We start from the raw sequence: 21,217 nt of genomic DNA, 5'->3' as shown, positions 1-21,217 counted from the left end.
GAGCAGCTTCCTGTTGAAGGTAGGAGTGTAAATGTCACTCCCACTTTTAAGGACTTCATTATCTGATGGAGAAGCCAAAGGATACACCCATGAAGCTAGTGGACGACAATATCCACGAACGCACCATATTGATTTACACCACCCGTCCCCCCGCCTGATAGGCCCATCTTCCCGACCAAGTTCTACTCATCCTTCAAAACCCAAGTCAAACCTTTCCTCTCTGAAGCCTTCCAGGACAATCCCAGCAGTTAATTAACCCAACACTGTGCCACCATTACACCTGATTGTACATAATTCTCTTATTTGTTGGTTACTTCAGTCATTCAACAAATACGTATCAAGAGCCTGCCCTCTGCCAGCCCCTCCTCATACTCCACTGCAACTACGTGGTAACATGTCTCTGTGTGTCCTCCACTGGATAACAAACTTCTGTCCAGTGGCAGAAAAAAATCAACTGGGTCTAAGTCCACAGAACAAATTCATTAATAAGTAAACAAAGGACAACATAAGAAAAGTAGACAAAATGGGTGGTTCAGAGGGGGAAAAGGATTACAGGAATTCAGAAGAAGTTAAAAATAAAAACAACTCAGTACTGACCAGGCCACTGAGGGCTTTAGAATGAGCTAGATTTTGAAGGGTGGGGAAGATCTGTAAGGGTGGGAAGAAAGAAGGCAACACATACCCAAACTCTTAGAGTAAGGATCTCTGGGAGAGGGACACTTGTATTTTATACTCTCTTCAGTTGTATAGTACTTCATTTCTTTCAAAAATAGATTCTTATATTATTTGTGTAATTTAATAAAAAAAAAAATTTAAAGCATGTCTTCTGGAAGACAAAAGGCAGAGAAGCAAGGCAATGCAAGTAGAAGGGCACGAGCAAAGGTGAGGGGCAGAACTCCGTGGCCCAAGAGCGAGAGGCAAGGACAAGGCCAGAGTCAGGTCCTGCTGCAGCACCTGCCAGATTCTTTCTAAAACAAGGCTAATACTATATATAAAATAGATAAACAACAAGGACCTACTACACAGCACAGGGAACCCTACTCAATACCCTGTAATAACCTACAGTGGAAAAGAATCTGAAAAAGAATATATACAACTGAATCACATTGCTGTACACCTGAAACTAACACAACACTGTAAATCAACTCTACTTCAATAGAAAAAAAAAAAGGCCCAAAAAAGATCTGCATGTACGGAGGCACTGGGAGCCACAGCTGGCTGTGAGTCTCACTGTAACAGGGGAAGGAGGTGATTCTCATTGGAGACACATGCTCTTATGCTGGCAAAGGCCATGACACCCTGGGACAGAAAAAAAAAAATCTGAGTGGACACAAGGTTTTTCTGACTTTATCAAAAGCCTTGTCAAAGTCAGATCTCAAATGCCTGGCTGGCAACATCCATCACATCTCAAAACACGGCCACCCACTTCGGTGTGGATGAGGCCCAGAGGTTCTGTGTATCTGGGAGAACACAGCTTGAACCCTGGTCAGCAAAATCCTTTTCCTCAGAAACAGGAGCAGAAGCTCTGCAGACCCCACAGGCAATTCCAAGATGGTACCCGTCCCTCAGGAAGGGGTCGTTTTCAAAAGAACAGGCAACCAGTGGTTTGGCTCGGTTTCCCAGAAAAGACGACAACAGATCTAGGTACAATTGGCTCTGGATCCCACAAACCAGCTGACCAGGGAATCAACCTCCATGACACATACAGTAAAAACAGCATTTATTTCCACGGGAAGATTACATAAATCCACTTCAAGGAGATTGGGAACGCTTCCAGAACAAACCGTAAGATCCCTCTGATGCCCAGATGCCACTCTCCACTTCGGCAGCCCCAAGTTAATGATGGACCAGGAGAGAAAAAAGAAGAGATGAGCCTTTTTTTAAAAAAATATTATAAAAAATAGGAAGAAATCTTTAAAAAAAAATATGTGAGTCACATGCAATTGGTGGGGGAGGAGGACTAATCAGATGGGAACTCTGTTATCCTGGAGAAAGATATTTATTAAGAAATAAGCACATAAAATATATTTAGAGGGTTTATACAAGTATAATCACGTGGCTATTACGTATCCTTGGAAATACAGTGTGTGTTAATTTAGCAGAAATAGAATCAATTAAATTAGGATTTAGATGGACATGTCTTAGTCAGTAGGATTGACAAGGCACAGTGGAGACAGGATGGAAGAGGCTGGGGAGTCTACATTTTGAGGATGACAAAAATGACATGAGTCAAGGACAGCACCACAGTCTGACAGCACGGGACAGAGGTCCAAGCCCAGGCCACATGGCTGGTTGACCCTCAAGAACAGCTTTTCCAGGCCAACAACATAAGACTGAGACACCTACATGCCAATAAAATACACAGAGGTTAGGAGCCAAGCAACCCGAAGTCTTGAGGTTGAACCCGCAGGAGCGGGGAGGGTAGAGTCTGGGAGCAGCTTCCATAGAGGGCAAAGAGTGAGATCAGGGCTACCGTATTAAATAAAGAAGAGTAGGCCTTGTTTGCACCTATAATAGGTGGGTGTGGGTCATGAGCTCAGGATTTCAATTCATCCGAGTTCCTGGGTCAGGTGAAAACAAAAGAAGAAAGAGCGAGCTGCTGTCAGGAAGGACGCGGTGGTTAAAGAAGGGGAGCACAGGGCCTGGGAGCCCCGAGAGCTCCCTGACTGTCATTTTTCCTGCTGGTGGGGCCGTGAGCAGCGAACTTAAGCCGAGTGATCACATGGCCACGTGAGCAAGCAGGCAAAAAGGGGAGCAAGAGTTGCTTTGTAAACCTGGCTTCTATCTCTTCAGGGTCGGTGGCAGGAAAGGTCTCTGAGTTATCTCCGCGCCAAGTCACAATGCAGTCAAACCAGAGAGACGCAAGTCAGGCAAAACATATTCTGCTCTTGACCTTCTCAGGGGCGGAGCCCATGTCCTCCACAACCCTGCAGCATGCCCCACACTCTGTGTAAAAACAGCCTCACAAAACACGAGTGACGGACAGGCAGCAAATGCCTCCCTGAACCCACAGCTGAAGTCATTAGGGAGCCCGATGTGCACATGTCCTGATGACTCTGTACCTTGCCAGTGCTTCCTACTTGCATCAGTAAGGGATCAGCCTTGGGGCAAAGCTTGCACGCGCTGCATTTGTCAACTGACACAAAACTCTGATCTTACTGGAAATGTAATTTCAAAGTTCCACACCCGTAAGCCTTGGGTAGCCAGGCTCTGTCTACCCAAAGGCTAAACTGTAGCCCCTCAGGGCTCCCCAAAGGAACCCAGCTACCCACAGCCATGAGTGAACCAGGCATAAACCAGGGGCAAGACCTGGGCACATGGGGGCAGACAGACCCGTGAGTCCAGCATGAATGCCGAGGGGCGTGGGATCAGGTGGGCAATTTGCCCATTGACAGAAAAGGGTGACTGGACTCAAAGAGGGGCTTTGATTCTCTGGCACTGAGCTGTTTAAAGTGGGTTCTGCAAGCATCTTTCCGGATGATTTTGTAACAAAAACTAATATTTCTGACTTAAGCCTCTATGTGAGACATATTTTTAGCAGCCTCTCTTAAATGGCACTTTTAAAAATAATCTCCTTCAAGACGGTAGACGATTAGAACACGGATGTCCAAGTGCCGAATTAAAAAGCCTCTTATAATTTGGAATGCGCTGTTGAGAGCTGCTGTGGGGCCGCAGACAATTTGGTACTTGATCATTAGACATTCGGAAGTGCCACCGGCTGGAAAATATATTTCTTTTAAGCTCTGGACTTAAATAGCATCAGCCCTCAAATGAGATCCCTCCCTCGGAAGGTTTTAAAGACACCAAGAAAGTCCCAGGAAGCATTTTATTTCAAAGTAGGACCTTATCACAAAACTTGAGATAAGCTTTGTCCATCTGTCTCACCCCTGAGATTTAAATTCCTCGTCTTTCTCTCCCACCAGCTCAGTCATTTCAATAACGGAGGGAAGGTGGCCCATGGAAACACCATGCAGCTTGCAGCGAGGATTAATGGGAAGTCTCTGGTATCCAGCAGCCTCCAGGACAGCACCTTTCTGGATGATCAGATACTGTGGTTAACAGTGTTTCCACAGATACTGCAGGTGCGTGGCCCGACTCAGACAGCATCTGCTCCCTGAGTGACTGTGTGCCAGCCTCCGAGAAGAGGAAAATAAACACGGCCCCTGTCACAGGGTGGCTATCTAGCCACTGGTTAAAAAAAGAAAATTCAACACAAAGTGGTAATACAGAGTGACAGATGCTGGCGCACGAAGGGCCACTGAAACAGATTAAGGGCCAGGCAGGAGCTCAGGAGGGATGCAAGCAAGAAGGGAGAGGCTGCAAAGACTTCCGTGGAAGCTGATTCTACTGTAAGCCACTTCAGGGAGCCCGAAACGCAAAGGATTTGCAGTTTTTCAAGGCAATTGCAACGAACAGCATTGTCATCATGCCACAGAGCAATGTAAATGTCTATGAAACTAGAGACAATGGGAAGGGAAGGGGAGGGGAGAGACAGAGCCTGAGACAGTGGCAGAGAGAGACTCAGAACCGGGGAGAGAAAGACAGACAGAGGCAGAGAAACCAACACGCACACAGGGGTTGAAAGAGGGGGACAGGGAAAGAGAAGCAGAGGCAGACCAAGAAAGAAAGGAGCAGAGAGTGAGAAACCAAGAGGAGCAGGGAGAGAGAGACACAAAGAGACAGAAGAAGAAACAGAGATTAAAAAACAGAGACAGCAAAAGAGAGCATAGAGAATCCAAGAGAACCGCACAGTCCGCTGTCTGGGAGCCAGTGTGGAGGAGGCCCAAAGTGCCTGGGGTTCAGATGACTGAGACCCTGGCCAGCTGGGGAGTCAGTAGAAGGCCAGTGGGACCCAAGACTGAACGCCTGGCCGGCCACTCACCCCGGGTAGAGCGGGTGCAGGCCCAGTGCACCCCACGGCCAGGCAATGCCACCTCCTCCCCTCCGGGCCCTGTGAAGCCCAGGCCAGGGCAGGTTCATGGGACAACCCGCGCTGCCGGGACCTCCCTGCAACTGGCATGTGGGGTAAAGAACATGATACGTAACTCGGCCCTAACTTTCCTAAATGCATCCCTTGAAAAATATCTTAGAAAAGATGGTCCCTGGGGAAATAATGCCTACAAAGCATGCCGGAGCTCCCGTTCATGGACGGCCATGAGGCAACCTGGCAGAAACTGCTACAGCAAAGCAGCCTACTGACCATCCTTTTTCAAGATGATTTATCACAGCACCCCCTCCTTTTTTATATGCACCACCCGCCTGCACCCTTTGAATTATTATTCCACTCTTTCGAAACTCTGCCTTCTCCAGATTCCAAATTTCCAAAGAGCCTGTCTGATATCAAGATTAAGTGATCAGTAAGAAAAAAAAAAAGAAAACCAACCAACTTTGATGTACAAAGCGAGAGGGGGAGACAAGGAAGGGGGAGATGCAGTCAGGGAGTGGAATGTGCGAGAGCTTCACCAAAGAGGGATCTGAATCTTTAAAATCCCCAGGAGGGTTGTGCTTGGAGCACAACAGACACTAAATTTTGCTTGAAATGAAAAAAGGAAAGAACACAGAAGAGTAAACAGCATGGTGTTGAAGAATGAGATGGTCCTGGATCTGCAATCTGGTGCAACTGCGGAGCTGTGTGCCTCACGGTGAGTCCTGAGACCTCTCTGTGCCTCAGTTTGCTAAGCTGAATAAATGGACCTTATTAGGTCCATTATATACTATACAGGGTTGTTCTGAGGGGAAAGGATAAAAATGCACGCCAACACCAAGCACACAGTACATGGCCCTCACCAAACAGACAAGGGAGGGGACAGGTGAGAGACTGGTGACAGGAGGACAAACCAACAGGGCTGGTGCTTTGAATCAGGGAAGCGATTCTACAGACCTCAAGCCACACCAGGCAGGGTGTCTTTTCTGCTTAAGTGGAGGTGACCCACTTAAACAGTACTTAGGACAAAGAAATAGAGACCCACAGAAGGGGCAGAAGAGAGAGGAATCCAACTTCAATTACATAAAGTGAGACCAAGTTTGCTTCCCCTGTGGGAACAAACTTGCACTTAATGAGTTGTTTTGCCTTCAGCTTTCCCTGTGCTGTGACTGTAATTGACCTCTACATCCCGTCATCTTACAAGGTTCTATTTCTCTGTCTCCATTTATTATTCAAAATAGGAGCTGTTCTCCCAGAGAACTTTCAGGGCTGTAATCAAATCCTGCTAAAAGGTAAAAACAAAAACAAACAAAAAAAACTACAGCATTCATTCACATGTTATACTGGGGGCAGGGGGTGTATAACGAGGAGAGAGTCCTAAAAATACTTACATTCAAAAAAAGAAAAGGAAAAAATTCAACCCTTAATCCTTAAAATAAGAATTTAACCCTTCTCCTTAAAATAAGTGACTTCTTACAAGTCTATAATATCATGAAAAGATAACACTGAGAAGAAACCGTGTCCCTGCACCTATCTTTTAAAAAATTTATTATTTGGTGCATGGAGTCATCCTCTGCTCTATGAAAATGAAGTTCTCACTTAGCAAACATTTACGGAGCACCTACGATGTGCCAGGCAGGGTGCTGGGCACTGGGGACTCAGAGATGAAAACGGGGCCCCTACCACGTGCCCGACACCAAGCACCTTTACCGGCAGCATCTCGTGGAGCCGCCCAAGCGGCTAGTGCCACGTTACTCGCCACTTGATGGAAGAGGAAACCGGGGTTTCCGAATAAGGCAGACCCGGTCCTGACCGTGAGGCCCTCAGATACTCTGGCGGTCTGGGAGGAAGTCTAGTCCGGGGTCAGCAGAGAGTGGAAACGAAGGGGTAGGGCAGCCTCCCACAAGAGAGGCCTCTCACGGGCTCCAGAACTGAAGCTGAGTTTGTGGCTGCCTCCCTCCTCTGCCCCGTCTGTCTGGCTCTGGGCAGATGACTGGAGCGGGCCTGAGGCAGTAACAACAAGGTCACGATGTCCCCCTGGGGCCAATGCCCAAATGGCCAGCTCTTCCCAACAGCCTTCAGGACCGCTTTACTCCCTCCTCACTTCTGGCCATCACAACCTGCCCGCAGGAAAGGATCTGATGATGGTTCGAGCGCCTCTGGGTAAAGGGATGTCACTGCCTTGAAGGGCAATCAGACTGGAAGCAAGAGGGAGCCTGGCAGGAGGAGAGAAGATGGGCTTTCATGTCAGAGGCGCCCAGGGAAAATCTGGACTCCACCACTTACTACCTGTGACATTCCCTCATTCACTCATTCATTCACTCAATAAGTCAACTTATATTTATTGAGCACCTACTATGTGAATCAATGGGATTCAAAGGGAGCAGAAAGAGACATGGAACTTGCCCTCAAGGAGGGGCCCCTCATGGAGAGACTGATTAGTGAGAGATGAATGTAAAATCACAGCAAGAGAAGAAGGGAGAGATACATATAAGCATCACATTCAACACGGAAAATCTGACCTGGTCAGGTTTCCTGAGGAGGCGATGAGTAGATACTGAGGGGTGAGTTACCTGAGGCCAGAGCCTTATTCCAGGCAGAGGGGACAGCAGGAGGAAGCAAGGGACCCGGAGCAGAAGAAAGCTGATGGGCTGGGGGCCCAGCACCGCGGTGGAATATAATGAGAAGCCCAGCGGGGCCCTGAACCCTTCTGCATCTCAACTGCCATGTTTATTGAAGAGGATGCTAATCCCACTCGACTCACAGGCTCGTCTTCAAAATCCAATGAGAGAATGAAGGTGAAGACCCATGTGTGCCTGACACACCGTCGGAACTCTGACAACCGGGAGTTCCTGACGGACGCTGGCGCTCAAGAAGGGTTTTCCTGCAACAGATGGAGGAGGATGGAAGAAGATGCTAGTCCTCCTAGCGCCCTGAAACCTTGCAAGACGAGATCTCTGGGTCTACACCCAGCCAAGTGTAGCCCCATGAGCTGCCAGACAACCTTCTATTCTAAATGTGGATTTCACAAGGATGTTATTGACAGCTCTGGTGTAAAAATAAAAATGGGAAACAACTCAATATCCATCAATGGGAGCCTGGTTAGATAAACCTTGGTATTATCAGTTCAAAGGAATACAATGCAGCTCTTTAAAAGAAGGATGCAGGCCTATACGTGAAGTACAATAAAATGATGTCTAAAGTACACAGATAGGTGAAAGGAAAGTAATATAGAGAACAGGGGATAGAGCCGCTACTGGTTGTTAAACGTGTAGGTGTGTGCGCGCAGCTTACTCAAGCAGCGCTCAACTCTGTAAAGAGAAACCCAGGACGGATCACTGTTATTGCCTCTGGGCAGGACAGTAAAGGGCCCGCATAGGAAGGAGATTTATTTTTCACTGAACATACCCTTTTATACTTCTTCGCTGTTTAGCATGGATAGGTGCAACAAGGTTTGTCAAGAGCCCAAATTTTGACAATTTTCAATCGTTTAAAAAAAAAATTCAGTCTTTCACAGCAGACAGATCTAGATCTGTCACTCCTCACCATGACTCAAAAAAACTATTAAAAAAATTATGAGACAAGAAGAAATTTGAACACCGATATTCATTGGTATAGACGAATTATTGATAATGGAGGCCTGACCATGATATTCTATTTGTTTTCTTCATTTTTACAGCTACACACTGAAAAGTCTACAGATGAAACTGCCTGGTGTTTGATTCAAACCAATATGGAGGGGAAAAGCAGGTACTGGTAACTCGAAATAAGATTGACCATGACTGACAATAGCTCATTTGAACAATGGTTACGTGAGAGTGCATCGCACATCCGCCGACCTTCAGGTGTTTAACATTTGACATCATAAGAAAGTTTTAAAGCAAAGAAGAAGCTATTATAAATGTGCAAAAAGGACAAGATGCTCTCAGCAATATGATTTGCAGTAGCAAAATACTGGAAACAACCTAAATGTTTATGAACACAACCAGATTTAAAATATTGTAGTATTTCATTCAATAGAGAATTAAAGAATCAAGAAAGTGAACAAACTAGGTCAGCAGCTCTCAACCAGGGGTGATTCTGTCCCCCAGGGGATATTTTGACAATGTCTGGAGACATCTTTGGTTGCCAGGATTGGGTGGGGTGCTACTGGCCTCTAGTGAGTAGGAATCAGGGATGCTGTTAAACGTCCTACAATGCGCAGGACAGCCACCCCACAAAGAATTAAATGGCTCAAAGTATCAAGAGTGCTGCAGTTTAAAATCCTCTATTAGATCTATGTGGGAGGGTCCTCAAACCATAATACTAAATAAACATAAACACACATACACACGAGGCAAACAGATATGTACAAGTATACCATGTAGGTAAGAGTTACACAAAACTGAAACTATTTATTTCTATGGAAATTTACCCATGTAGTAACTATAAAAACAGGGAGGAGAAGGCTATATGCCAATTTCAGAGTATCGATTATGGGTACAGGGCATGAAATGGTGCCAAGGGGACTTTGACAGAGTTTGCAGCATTTTATTTACTTTACCCACTCCCACCCAAAGGAAAGCAAAGGCTAACGCACGTAAGATCTAGACGGTGGGTACCTGGATGCTCCCTCTTTTAGTCTCTGTATTTTTCCATACCCTTGACATTGAACAAACATAACAGCATGGTTGTGAGCAGCAGAGGCTGGGTGGACTGACAGACAGTGTGGGCAGAATGGCAAGGCCAGGGCCTTGCTGGGTGGGAACACTCACCGGCCCCCGAAGGTCGATGAGCTCCTGCCTCATCTGGGACACGAGGGCTTCCTTGGCCACCAGGGCCCGGTGCAGGCGCTCATTGAACTCGATCAGCTCCCCGTGCATCTCTGCCACCTGCAACACACAAGCACCATGTAGTGAGGCTCGGAGGGCAGACCCTCCCCACGATTCGCCCCGCTCTCTCCGAGCCCATCACTTGTCAGCAAGGCATCAGGAGGTTGTCAGGCTGGAAACAGTAACACTGCTTATACTTACGGATTAGCTACGCAATCCACTCAGAAGTTGAATACGTTTTTGACTTGGTTGATTTTAACATTATGGACTCAACGGTCCCCAGTTTATGGTCACAATATGACTGTATCATGTCATTTTTGGACCTTAGGCTTTTGTTCTTAATAAATGAATAATTTTCTGGCAAAGGCTTCCTTTCTCATCCGAGTTGTGCCTGTTAAGAACTTCCCCGCTAATGGTACAAGTAGAATGACTGCCATTTCTGTTCATCAGGGCCTTGGTTCTGAAAACCCAGAAAACAGTACCGGAGCCTTGTTGAGGATGGTGACAGTGAGGGTGACAGACACACCTGCAGCAGCACAGCTGCCCTATGGTCACTGCTCATTCTATGCCAGGAAAATACGTGAGGAAGATATTACTGCTCCTACCTCACAGAAAGAGGAACAATGTCAGAGGTGTTTAAGGAGCCGGGCCACAGTCACATAGCTAATAAAGGGCTGACTCCGCAGCCCTGGCTCTTGACCACTGGGCCACACTCCACAATCCTGCCGCTCCACTCTTTAGCCCGTTCAGGCCTGCCAAGAGCCTGCGAATGTATCCACGTTTCAATACACTTGGCTGACCCCAAATAAATAAAAATGGAGGTTGCGATAAGATAGCCCATGGCTGATGTCCAGAATCAATAACAGATCTTTCGAGCTGTAACTTACAAACAGAACAAAGATATCCCATATGGTCAAAACATACAGTAATTTCTCTGATTACAAGAGTGATCTTACTGGGGCTTAAAATCAAATTCAACTGTAATTTATTTAAATGTTTTAGAGAAATGCGAGAATGTAATCTTGCCATGCTCATCAGGAACCCTGAAGGAAGAATCTGGCAAGCATCTTACATAGAAGCCCCCCAGAATGCAGAGGTCAGGCAGACCCCCACTAGCCCCTGTCCCTCTGCCCTTCTCAGAAGATCACCCCTCCTACACCCCAGACTTCAGCCAGGTACTTACTACATTCTATATAACACATAAATAGTATCAGACCATTTATAATAAGTATTCTATGTGAAATATAAAACATACTGTCAGAATAAAGAAAGGATGTAAGGAGCAGCTCTGTGGGGAAAAAAGAGTAACCTGAATCTCGATGCTTCAGGAGGAATACAGGGAAGCCCTCCTTTTTATTTTTTGGATGTTATATAAAGGGTAAAAGGCATAGGAGGAAATAAATGAAGACATGAACATGAGTCAAGGGGTATTCTTCTTTCCATTCTTTCTACTTTTCTTTACTTTTTAGTTTCCTAATAATTTATCAGAGAGAACAACCACTTAGCCTCTTTAAAAGAATTAAAATTTTTCACCTGAAAGTAAGGGGAGCCAGGTGTAATCAACATGAAATGTATCAGGTTCCCAACCATAATTCTGATGCATCCATTAATTTGCTCTGGGAATCTCCACTCAGATGTCATCCCCTCTCTGTCCCTCAGATGCTCACCTTTTTCAAACCAGTGTGAAATACAAAGTGAAAATGGCATAAAAGACACTGCAGTAGCCATGCGATTAACAAACGGAGAATAAGTCACTGAGTCTTTTAACGACTTTTTTTGGTCATACAGACCTGAAGTTAATATTCCCCGGTTGCCTTATTCCTTTTGTATAAAAAAAGCTTAAGATGATCTTTTGGCCTTTCACAAACAAATACAACATCACTAATAATGACTTCGACTCCTACGCACAGAAATCACATAAACCCTCCACGAGCTTTCTCAGGGCTGAGAATCCATTTACCACACAGCAAGCAGGAAACATACACAACTGCCAATATCACTGCTAAATACCTGCTAATATGCCCCCACAACATGCAAGCTTTAAATAAGGGCCACTGTCATTTCTAAAGCAAGGCAGGGTTTTGCTTTGTTTTTGTTTTGTTTTGTTTGGCAGTGGAAACCAGAGTGTTAAAACAATTTTCCCTAAGTGCATAAAACACTGACACATCCCAGCTTCAAGCGGTGTTTATCATGAGCTGTCAAAACGCTGGTTCTCTTTTGCAGCCAGAGAGTAACTTGACCACATCAGACAAAGCTTTCATTTCACTAGGGAATGGGGGGGGGGGATCCTATGGAACTGAGGAGACAAAATTTGATGAAATAATTTCCTGTAGTCATTAAAATGGCAATGCTCATTGTTACTAGGCGAAGCTCTGAAACCTGAATTTCTCCATTACATATCCCTACAAACACTTACTGATATAAACAGCTTTCATCTTACATAAACCATACTGAGCTTACTATTCCTCAAACAACTCTTTCCAAACTCTAGTATAACTAGAAATGAATTCAAGACTCAGAGAGAGCCTCAGAAGAGAAATGTGAGATCACAAATGGTTCCCATTATCATCAAAATAAAAGGCACAACCACTGCCTACCAGAATTTCTATGAGGCTCTGAGGGCATTTACAGGTTTCACCTGACCTTCTTTCATTATTCTCAATAGCTGCAGGGAATAAGATAGAGAGAGAGACAGGGGCCCTCCAATCCTTTCTCCACCAAGCAGCAAGAGTGATCTTCCCAAAGCAACAGCTGATGTTGTCACCTGCTGTTTAAAACCTTCAATGCTTCTAACTGCCCTAAGGATAAAAATCCACCCTCCTTCCAGGTCCGACCCGGCCCTGGCCTCTCTCCCTAACACCATCTCCTGCCCCTTTCCTCCCAACAACTCTCCCTAATGTCACTCAGCCCCACGGGTCTTCTACGTTCCATAAACGTGCTGAGCTCTAGGAGGTCATCCTGTGGACAAAGAGGAGAAAGACACAACCAGCAGAGAAAACAGCAGGTGCAAAGGCCCAGAGGTTGGCAGGGAGGTAGCTGAGAGAGGCAGTTAAGGGCTCAGACTCCAGTGCAAGACTGGTCTTGGCTGGATTACTTAACAGTGTGCTCCTGTATGAGTCACTTAACCTCTGTGAGCCTGAGGCCTGTCACCTACAAAAGGAGGATTAAAAACCACGCTCACCAGGACATGGCAGCAACCTAAGTGTCCATCGACAGATGAATGGATAAAGAAGATGCGGCACGTATACACAATGGAATATTACTCAGCCATAAAAAGGAACAAAATTGAGTTATTTGCAGTGAGGTGGACGGACCTAGAGTCTGTCATACAGAGTGAAGTAGGTCAGAAAGAGAAAAACAAATACCGTATGTTAACACATATATATGGAATCTAAAAAAAAAAAAAGGTTCTGATGAACCTAGGGGCAGGACAGGAATAAAGACACAGACATAGAGAATGGACTTGAGGACATGGGGTGGGAGGGGGAAGCTGGGATGAAGTGAGAGAGTGGCATAGACATATACACTACCAAATGTAAAATAGATAGCTAGTGGGAAGCAGCCGCATAGCACAGGGAGATCAGCTGGGTGCTTTGTGACCACCTAGAGGGGTGGGATAGGGAGGGTGGGAGGGAGACGCAAGAGGGAGGGGATATGGGGATATATGTATACGTATAGCTGATTCACTTTGTTATACAGCAGAAATAACACAACACTGTAAACAATTATACTCCAATAAAGACGTTAAAAACAAAACAAAACAAAAAAACAAACAAAAGTGCTCACTTCACAGGGCCGCCGTGTGGATGAAATGAGCTGCCGCCCTTAGCAGGCTTGGCACCATGTCTGCACGTGGCAAATGCTCAGTGAATGAAAGCTCATTTTACATGGTGGGTGATCACGTGAAAGGGACATGAAAGGGGAGGAGGAGGAGAGGCAGGTCTCCGGAAGCCGCATGGAAAAGGGCCACATGTTCCATAACAAGTGGCTCAGACGGCTCACCGTCTCCAAAGCAGGAATGTCACCAAGAGAACTGCTAACCGTCCGCCAGGCACTGTTCTCGGTGCTGGGGTGCAGGAAAGTCATGGGGTTCACATCCTAGAGGTCAGACAAACTGGACTAGAGCTCAGAGAGAGAGGAGGACTTGGAAGATGGGCGATCGGGAAAGGCCTCGCCCGGAGACAAGACTCAGGCGTCACTTCTCGAATCGGCCTTGACACGTGCCAGGCAGCCTCCTGCGGCCGACCCAGGCCCTAAGTCAGAGCCGGGCACTCACTGTGCTCAGGGCCACTTTGGAAGTCTGCCGTGTTTCTTACTACTCTCAGCAGGTGTATTTCCTCGAAAACTAATTGGAAGGCGGTTAAGGGGGAGGTGCCACTGGACAACACTAATGACGGTGACAGAGTCAGAGGCAAATGCCAGGTGGAGATACACTGACCACAGCTGATGCAGCTTCCAACAGAGCCCAACATGGGCCACAGCACTGGGAACTGAGCCCCGATTCTCTGAAAGGCGCAAGGGAACACGCGGATGGCAGCAGGTACGGTTCCCAAGTTATATCTGGCAGGTGCACAGCTCATGAGCTAACAAGGTGTGAATGCTTGTCAGTCAATATTTGGGTTTTGTCGTTTAGGCTGGAGAGAAGACGGTAGAAAGACTAAAGAGGTTTAAGTCACTAGGCTGTTTGGCAACATCTGTCGAACTTTTGAAATCACTCGCCTGTGGCTTAGCAAACCCCTGCTGTGGAGTAGCCTGTGCCTCTACTTGCACATGTGCTCAAGCAGAAGTTTAGCTCCAAATGGCTGGAACCCACCTAAATGCCCAACCACAGGGAACTGGTGCGATCTATCAGGTTCCACTGCTCTCTCCCACTGCCTGCCACTTGGCAGACATCACTAGTCAATCACTGCTACCTTCCTCAAGAAGATACCCAGTCAGCCCTAACCAACTGATCAGTGTGTTGGCCTACGCGATGACACTTATCTAGTATCCCTGGCATAAAGGGTCATCATCGATGGGGAAAGGCATCATCAAAGTGACATATGAGTTGGGGATTGTAAGATGATGCCTTTGGAGCTTCGAGAGACTGAGCAATCCCTTCCAGCTGAAGCATCAGGGAAGATGATCTCCAAAAATAATGTGTCTGTGAAAAAGCTTTTAAGTCTGTGAAAATCCCAGGAATTATCATAATTACCTGCCAAATCATGAAAAGCTTATAAATTAAAAAAACAGCCCCTGGCACTTCCTTTTATATCAGAATGTTCTATCTAATCACATTCCAGTAAATCTTGCTTCACCCCTCCTTTGGCTATCACACCAAATTAGACACTTCCTGATTTATTAGACCAAGATACCCCCAAATTTTAACAGCAACTGAGACTCGTTTGGTCACATGCTCAAACTCTCTGAGAATGTTCACTTGATGCCTCAGAATCTACCTCAGTTTTATAAAACACACAAACTGTTTGTGGGTCCCAGTGACACTGGCCGTGGGCAGGGATCTAGAACCTCCCTTTGCGGTGAAGACACTGCACCCGCCTAGGTAAAGACAAAGTCCTAGCCCCAGTGCCCACTTGCCTTAACATACTTTTAAACACCAACTATTATATCCATCAGCTCATGTGACCCTCGCCACCCTCCTGTAAGGTGGGCAGGGCCTCCTATGGATGGGGCCTCGAGGCTCAGAGAGGTCAGGCTGTGAGCCGAAGGCATCAGAGTCTGAGCCACTGTCTGTGTTCCCTGCCCTCCACCCTGGGGCACAGGAGCCCTTCAGGGGTTAAGGAGATGAGTCAGTCCTGCAGAGCAGAGGGAAGCAGCACAGTGTGGACCAGTGGCTCTCAAAGCAAGCTGATCATTAGTTGCTCAGAGGGCTTCTGAGAAATGCAGATTTCTGGGCTTCACTCCCAGAAATGCTGATTCAATGTGCGGGAGTCCAGAGCAATACTTTTTTTTTTTTTTTTTTTTAAGCTGTACATGGGCTTCTCGCTGTTATGGCCTCTCCTGTTGCGGAGCACAGGCTCCGGACACGCAGGCTCAGCGGCCATGGCTCACGGGCCCAGCCGCTCCGTGGCATGTGGGATTTTCCTGGACCGAGGCATGAACCCGTGTCCCCTGCATTGGCAGGTGGACTCTCAACCACTGCGCTACCAGCGAAGTCCCAGAGCAATACTTTTTAAAGACCCCAGTGACTGTGATGATCAATCAGACTTGGGAACCACTGTCAAAGACAAAGGGGAAGGATGTCACACACTCAGGTGTGAATTGCAGTGGGGCCACTCCCTAGTTTTAGAAACCTAGGTTTTTCAGTTCATCATTTGTAAAATTGGGAGGTCACGGAAGCTCCTCCACTTGTCAGCTCTCAACTTCCAGATTCTCAAGGAGGTGAACAAAGGCACAGCCAGAGAAAAACCGCATCAAGCCTGCCGGCCAGCACCAGACGGCAGCAACCACCACGCGCAGCGCTGTTACTCCTGCGATGGCAGAGTTAAGTCTGCAACCGAGGGGGCCGTGAACTGGGACAGGGATGTGAGCTGTCTGCTACCCACCTGAGGCAAGCACAGAAATTCACAATAAGCATTTCGAAACATCTGAAGCAATTTCATATTGGTATGAAATCCAGGAATTCTGGAATTTTTCTAGTTGGTTTTTTTTTGTTTTTGTATTTTACACAAGTACCAGTTTGCAATGAATTGGAAATACTTAAAAACAAACAAAACCAGGGCTTCCCTGGTGGCGCAGTGGTTGGGAGTCCGCCTGCCGATGCACGGGACACGGGTTCGTGCCCTGGTCTGGGAGGATCCCACATGCCGCAGAGCAGCTGCGCCCGTGAGCCATGGCCGCTGAGCCTGCGCGTCCAGAGCCTGTGCTCCGCAACGGGAGAGGCCACGGCAGCGAGAGGCCCGCGTACCGCAAACAAACAAAACCAAAACCAAAAAAACTGGCTCTTCAGCACAGAAAGTTTGAGAAGCACCTACCAACAACACAGATGCTATACTTGAAACAACGTTTTGCATTAATAATTATTAGAAACGATGACTAATAATAACAATGAAAAAAGCCAAAATACGACCATTTTTGGATAAAATTTGTGAAGAGAACTGAAAAGAAAAGTAAGAACCAATGTTATCAACATCTGTTGGTCTTTTAGATGTATATACCCTGTTTCCTTGTACAGAGTCAATTTAGGCTTGAAGACTAAGAAAATCAGGAACGTTAGCTGAAACAACACACGTCCAGATCTAGCCAAGGTCACAGATGTCTTCAAAAAGAAATTACAGCTGCCATCGCTCTCTTTGAGACTGATGGTGGGCCTTGCCCGCAGGTGCCTGATCATGCCCATCTCCCAGAGGAGGAAGGAGAGGCTCAGGAACCGAGCTGCAAACCAAAACAGAGGCACAAAGAAGGTAGACACCTCGCCCGAGGCCACACAGGAGGCAAGCAGCAGAACTGGTGTTCAAATTTCCGAGTCCATGTTTTGGACTTTCCAGCCTGCTTCTCTGCATATACCATGACCAGGATGCTGAGCTAGCATCTCAAGATACCAGAGGACCTGGAGGAGGTGATAAACCTGGGATCAAGTACAGAGAGCATTACCCAGATAAGGGGCACCATCACACACAAGCATGCGCACACACGCGCACACTCCGGGAAAAGGCACCGTCTCTGGCTGCTCCCGAGGCCCAGTCTGGCTTATCACAGACCGGTCTGCAACCAGCCCCCCTCAGGGGGACCCTGACAGTAAGGGAAGGAGCGCCCAGAGTAAACAAGAACCTTAGCAAAGGCAGGAGCTACTGTGAAACTCAGGGTCCAAGGAGAAACCCAGAAACTTGGCCAGCAGCCAAGACGGGCCTTCTTCAAAGTGGTCATTGCTTCATATGAAGGCATTGTGCAAGCCAGTGTGTAAATGAAAATCCCAACATGAAGACATTCCAGGGCACTGTCAGGAATGCTTGGAGATGTTTGGCATCAACGAGCCCTCTAGGCAGGGCCTCGAATCAGGTGTAGAAAAACGAGGGGCGTGAAGGTCAAACCCAGGTCCTGTCTCTTCACTGCCGTGTGACCTGGAGTAAATTACTTCACACCTCTGACTCTTGGTACCTTCTTTACAAAATGGGGGTATTGTTCCCTATTGTCATGAGGAACATGAGGGATTTGTCATGAGGAACAAAGGGATGACAGAGTTTGGGGAGCGCCCAGTGCCTGCCACAGTGAGTGATCCTTAATTTATCGTAACGGAGCGCCTCCTCAGGTCCGGCAGTGTCCCAGGTGCTTTACAGGAGCAGGCATCACAGCCTGGGAGGTCGAGCTTTATGCCCATTTTACAGATGAGGAAAGCAAGCCTCAGCAAGGTAAAGCATTGCCCAAAACCAGTCTGCAAGAGGGGGCCGGTGTGGCTGCGGGGCTCGGGGCCCTGCATCTCCCGAGTCTCCTGTTTCCTTGTGCCTTCCAGCCCACCTTGCGCTCTGATTGTGCTGTGTGGGGCTGACCCCGGGAAGGCGTGCAGGCTCGCCCTGACGAGGCAGAGCTCTGGGGTCTCGGGACTGATCCTCCTGGATCACTGTCAAGCTGCCAAGTGACAGGTTCACCAGGAGCCCAGGGAGCAGCTCCATCCTCAAGTCCACTGAGACAGCCCCACTTGGGCTCCATCCGCAGCACCACTGAGATAAGCAGAAGCCTGCAAGGAGGCCGAGGGATAAGTTCCTGTGGAAGAGAGACTTCCTTCACCTCCTCTGTAACGAGCCGTTCTGTGCTCAGAACGCCGGGCTTGAGAGAAGGGATGCTTAAAAACATTTGCTGGTATTATGGTCTAATGGGGGAGGAGGAAACACCCAGAACTACTTAACTACGGGACGCCTCTGAGAAACAGATGTTATGTAACTGCTAAAGCCCAGCCACAGAGCTGCCGGGTCCCTGTCCCCGACGTTTGCCCTCATTTCTCCCGACACCCAACCATTCAGAGAATACACCGGGCAAGCTGTTGAGAAAGGTCACACACGGCAGCAGCTGCTACCCACCCAGATAACACCTTTCCTTTCCTGCTTTCCACTAATGGCCCTTAAAGAGCAAAGGCAGAATATACAGAAATGGCAATAATAAAAGAGCAGCCAACACCTTCCTGGTGGTCGTTTGAGACAAATGAGCAAGGACAGGGGAAGAAAAGCAAAAACAAAACCCTGAGCCCCAGCTCTGCTGAAAGACACGCTCCTATCAGAAGAATAACACAAGAGGCATCAGGCATCCGTGGAGGTTTTTAAACAGGTTCCATCAGCCGTCACCCATCCTGGGACTTCCCTGGCGGTCCAGTGGTTAAGAATCCGTGCTTCCACTGCGGGGGGCACGGGTTTGATCCCTGGTCAGGGAACTAAGATCCAGCGTGCCGCGCAGCACGGCTGAAAAACAAAACCTGGTCACCCATCCTGGCAGCATTACCAGAGGGGTCGCACAGCCTGGTGTTCAAGGCACCAACTCCAGAGCCCAGCGACCTGGGATTCCCCCCCTTCTAGCTGTGACTTCCGGGAAGAAGCTTTCACCAACCTGGGTCTCAGTTTCTCATTCATAAAATGAGGTTAACAGTGCAGATTTCACAGGGTTTTTGTGAGATCTGAGCAAGGTGATATACACGCAAGAGGTGCTCAGCTAGGAGCCCACAGGCACTGAGCGCTCCGTAACTGTTGGCCATTATTATGCCATTAAACCGGCCTCCAGAAAAACACCCGGTGTCACTGGTCCCACAGAATCTACAGCCTTAACCACCTTCAGGTCTGTCCCCACTCTTCCATCTCTGTCACCCAAGCCTTGGTTGAGAAGCCCCCCATCTCCCACCTGGACAAACACAACAGTCTCCAGCTGCCACCCCGCTGCCCCCTTGTCCTCTGCCCCACCCCCAAGGTGGCGCTCAAATGGCCTCCCTGTGACCCAAACCCTATCACATTCCTTCTCTGCTTAAAACATTTCACTGATGTTGATGAAGAAATGACAAGAGGTCTGCAATTTGCTTCAGAAGAATATGGAGGTGAAGGCAATGGAGGGTTAGGCATGGAGTAGGACTGGCCTTGGCAGCTGGAGCCAGACGAGATTGTGTGATGGGTACAGGGGGTACGATACACTATTCTGCCTACATTAAATTTCTCCATAATCCAAAGTTTAAAAATATCTTTCAAAAAAAAAATATCTTTCAATGGCTTTCCACGAATTTCCCTGGCATGGCGTACAAGCGATGGGAGGAGGGGCAAGGTGGGGAAGGGAGGGGAGAGAAAGAAATATTTCAAGGGAAAAACCGACACTGATCATATGAGAATTCATCCTGCCCCACACTTCCCTCTGTGCACATCTCCTAGAATGCTATCCATCCTTCAAAGATGCATTCATATCTCAGTTTACCTTACTCCCCAGATCCTTTGACACGTTTATCCATGTTCTCCATACATGATTCCTCAAGAGTGTAAGAGCAGTTACTGTCTTCTGAGCACTTACTACATGTCAAGCACTTTCAGGGCCACAGAAAAAGGCTCTTTTGTAAGAAAAGGTGTGTCTCTGAGCAGCCACAGCCCCGCAGGGGCTCAGTGAGTGGCGCACGGGCTGACGCAGCTCCCACTGGTCCTGACAGCCTCATGCCCTCGCGCAGTGTACAACCTGCACAACGACACACAGAGGCCTTAGACACTTCGCTAGGTGCCCTGCTTCTCCCATCTTACAGGGGAGGAAACTGAGGCCCAAAGCAGCTAGAACATTCGCCCATGGTCACACAGAGATGAGGGCACTAGGTGACGCCAGACCCACGCTCCTTTTCTTACACAAGGTACCCACAGGAGGAGGTGTGGCCCTGCGTGGCCAGCCTCCGTGCACCCCAGCATACCGTGCCGCCTCCCAGGCCTGTCATGGAACGCAAGACCTCACCCGACTCCACATGTCTTCCTAGGGGTGGCGGCCAAAGCCACTGGCACCACCAGACACTTCCAGAGCTTATTTCTGCTGGATCAGTGAAGGGTGGGGGGCAACAGAGGAGAAGGCGGTGAAGGCTCCTTTCTGTTAACACAGCAGATAGTGTCATTTACCTGTCATCAAACAACGGTTGTAATTATAACCCATTACAAGTACAAAACACTGTGCTCAGCTGGGCTTGTGAAAATGGGTCAAGAATTACTTTCTTCTTTCTTTCTTTTTTTTTCTTTTTTGCGGTACGCAGGTCTCTCACTGTTGTGGCCTCTCCCGTTGCGGAGCACAGGCTCCAGACGCGCAGGCTCAGCGGCCATGGCTCACGGGCCCAGCCGCTCCGCGGCATGTGGGATCCTCCCGGACCGGGGCACGAACCCGTGTCCCCTGCATCGGCAGGCGGACTCTCAACCAGTGTGCCACCAGTGAAGCCCAAGAATTACTTTAAAAGGCTTTGCTAGGTGTCCCTGGTGGCACAGTGGTTAAGAATCAGCCTGCCGATGCAGGGAACACGGGTTCAAGCCCTGGTCCAAGAAGATCCCACATGCCG

At 47.9% G+C, this 21,217-nt stretch overlaps 1 protein-coding gene across 1 annotated transcript in view; it reads right to left on the bottom strand.

Annotated features, from left to right (window-relative positions):
- Window positions 1–21,217, bottom strand: part of SNX29 (sorting nexin 29) — a 551,607-nt gene that overhangs the window by 198,426 nt on the left and 331,964 nt on the right. The window contains exon 16 of the mRNA XM_079945062.1: window positions 9,679–9,795. Coding sequence (XP_079801188.1) covers window positions 9,679–9,795 — 117 coding nt within the window. The remainder of the gene's footprint in view (window positions 1–9,678; window positions 9,796–21,217) is intronic.

Source organism: Stenella coeruleoalba, assembly GCF_951394435.1.
Source record: "Stenella coeruleoalba genome assembly, chromosome: 15".
Classification (NCBI taxonomy): Eukaryota; Metazoa; Chordata; class Mammalia; order Artiodactyla; family Delphinidae; genus Stenella; species Stenella coeruleoalba.
The sequence above is the reverse complement of the archived record's forward strand: the minus strand, read 5'-3'. Positions and strand labels throughout refer to the sequence as shown.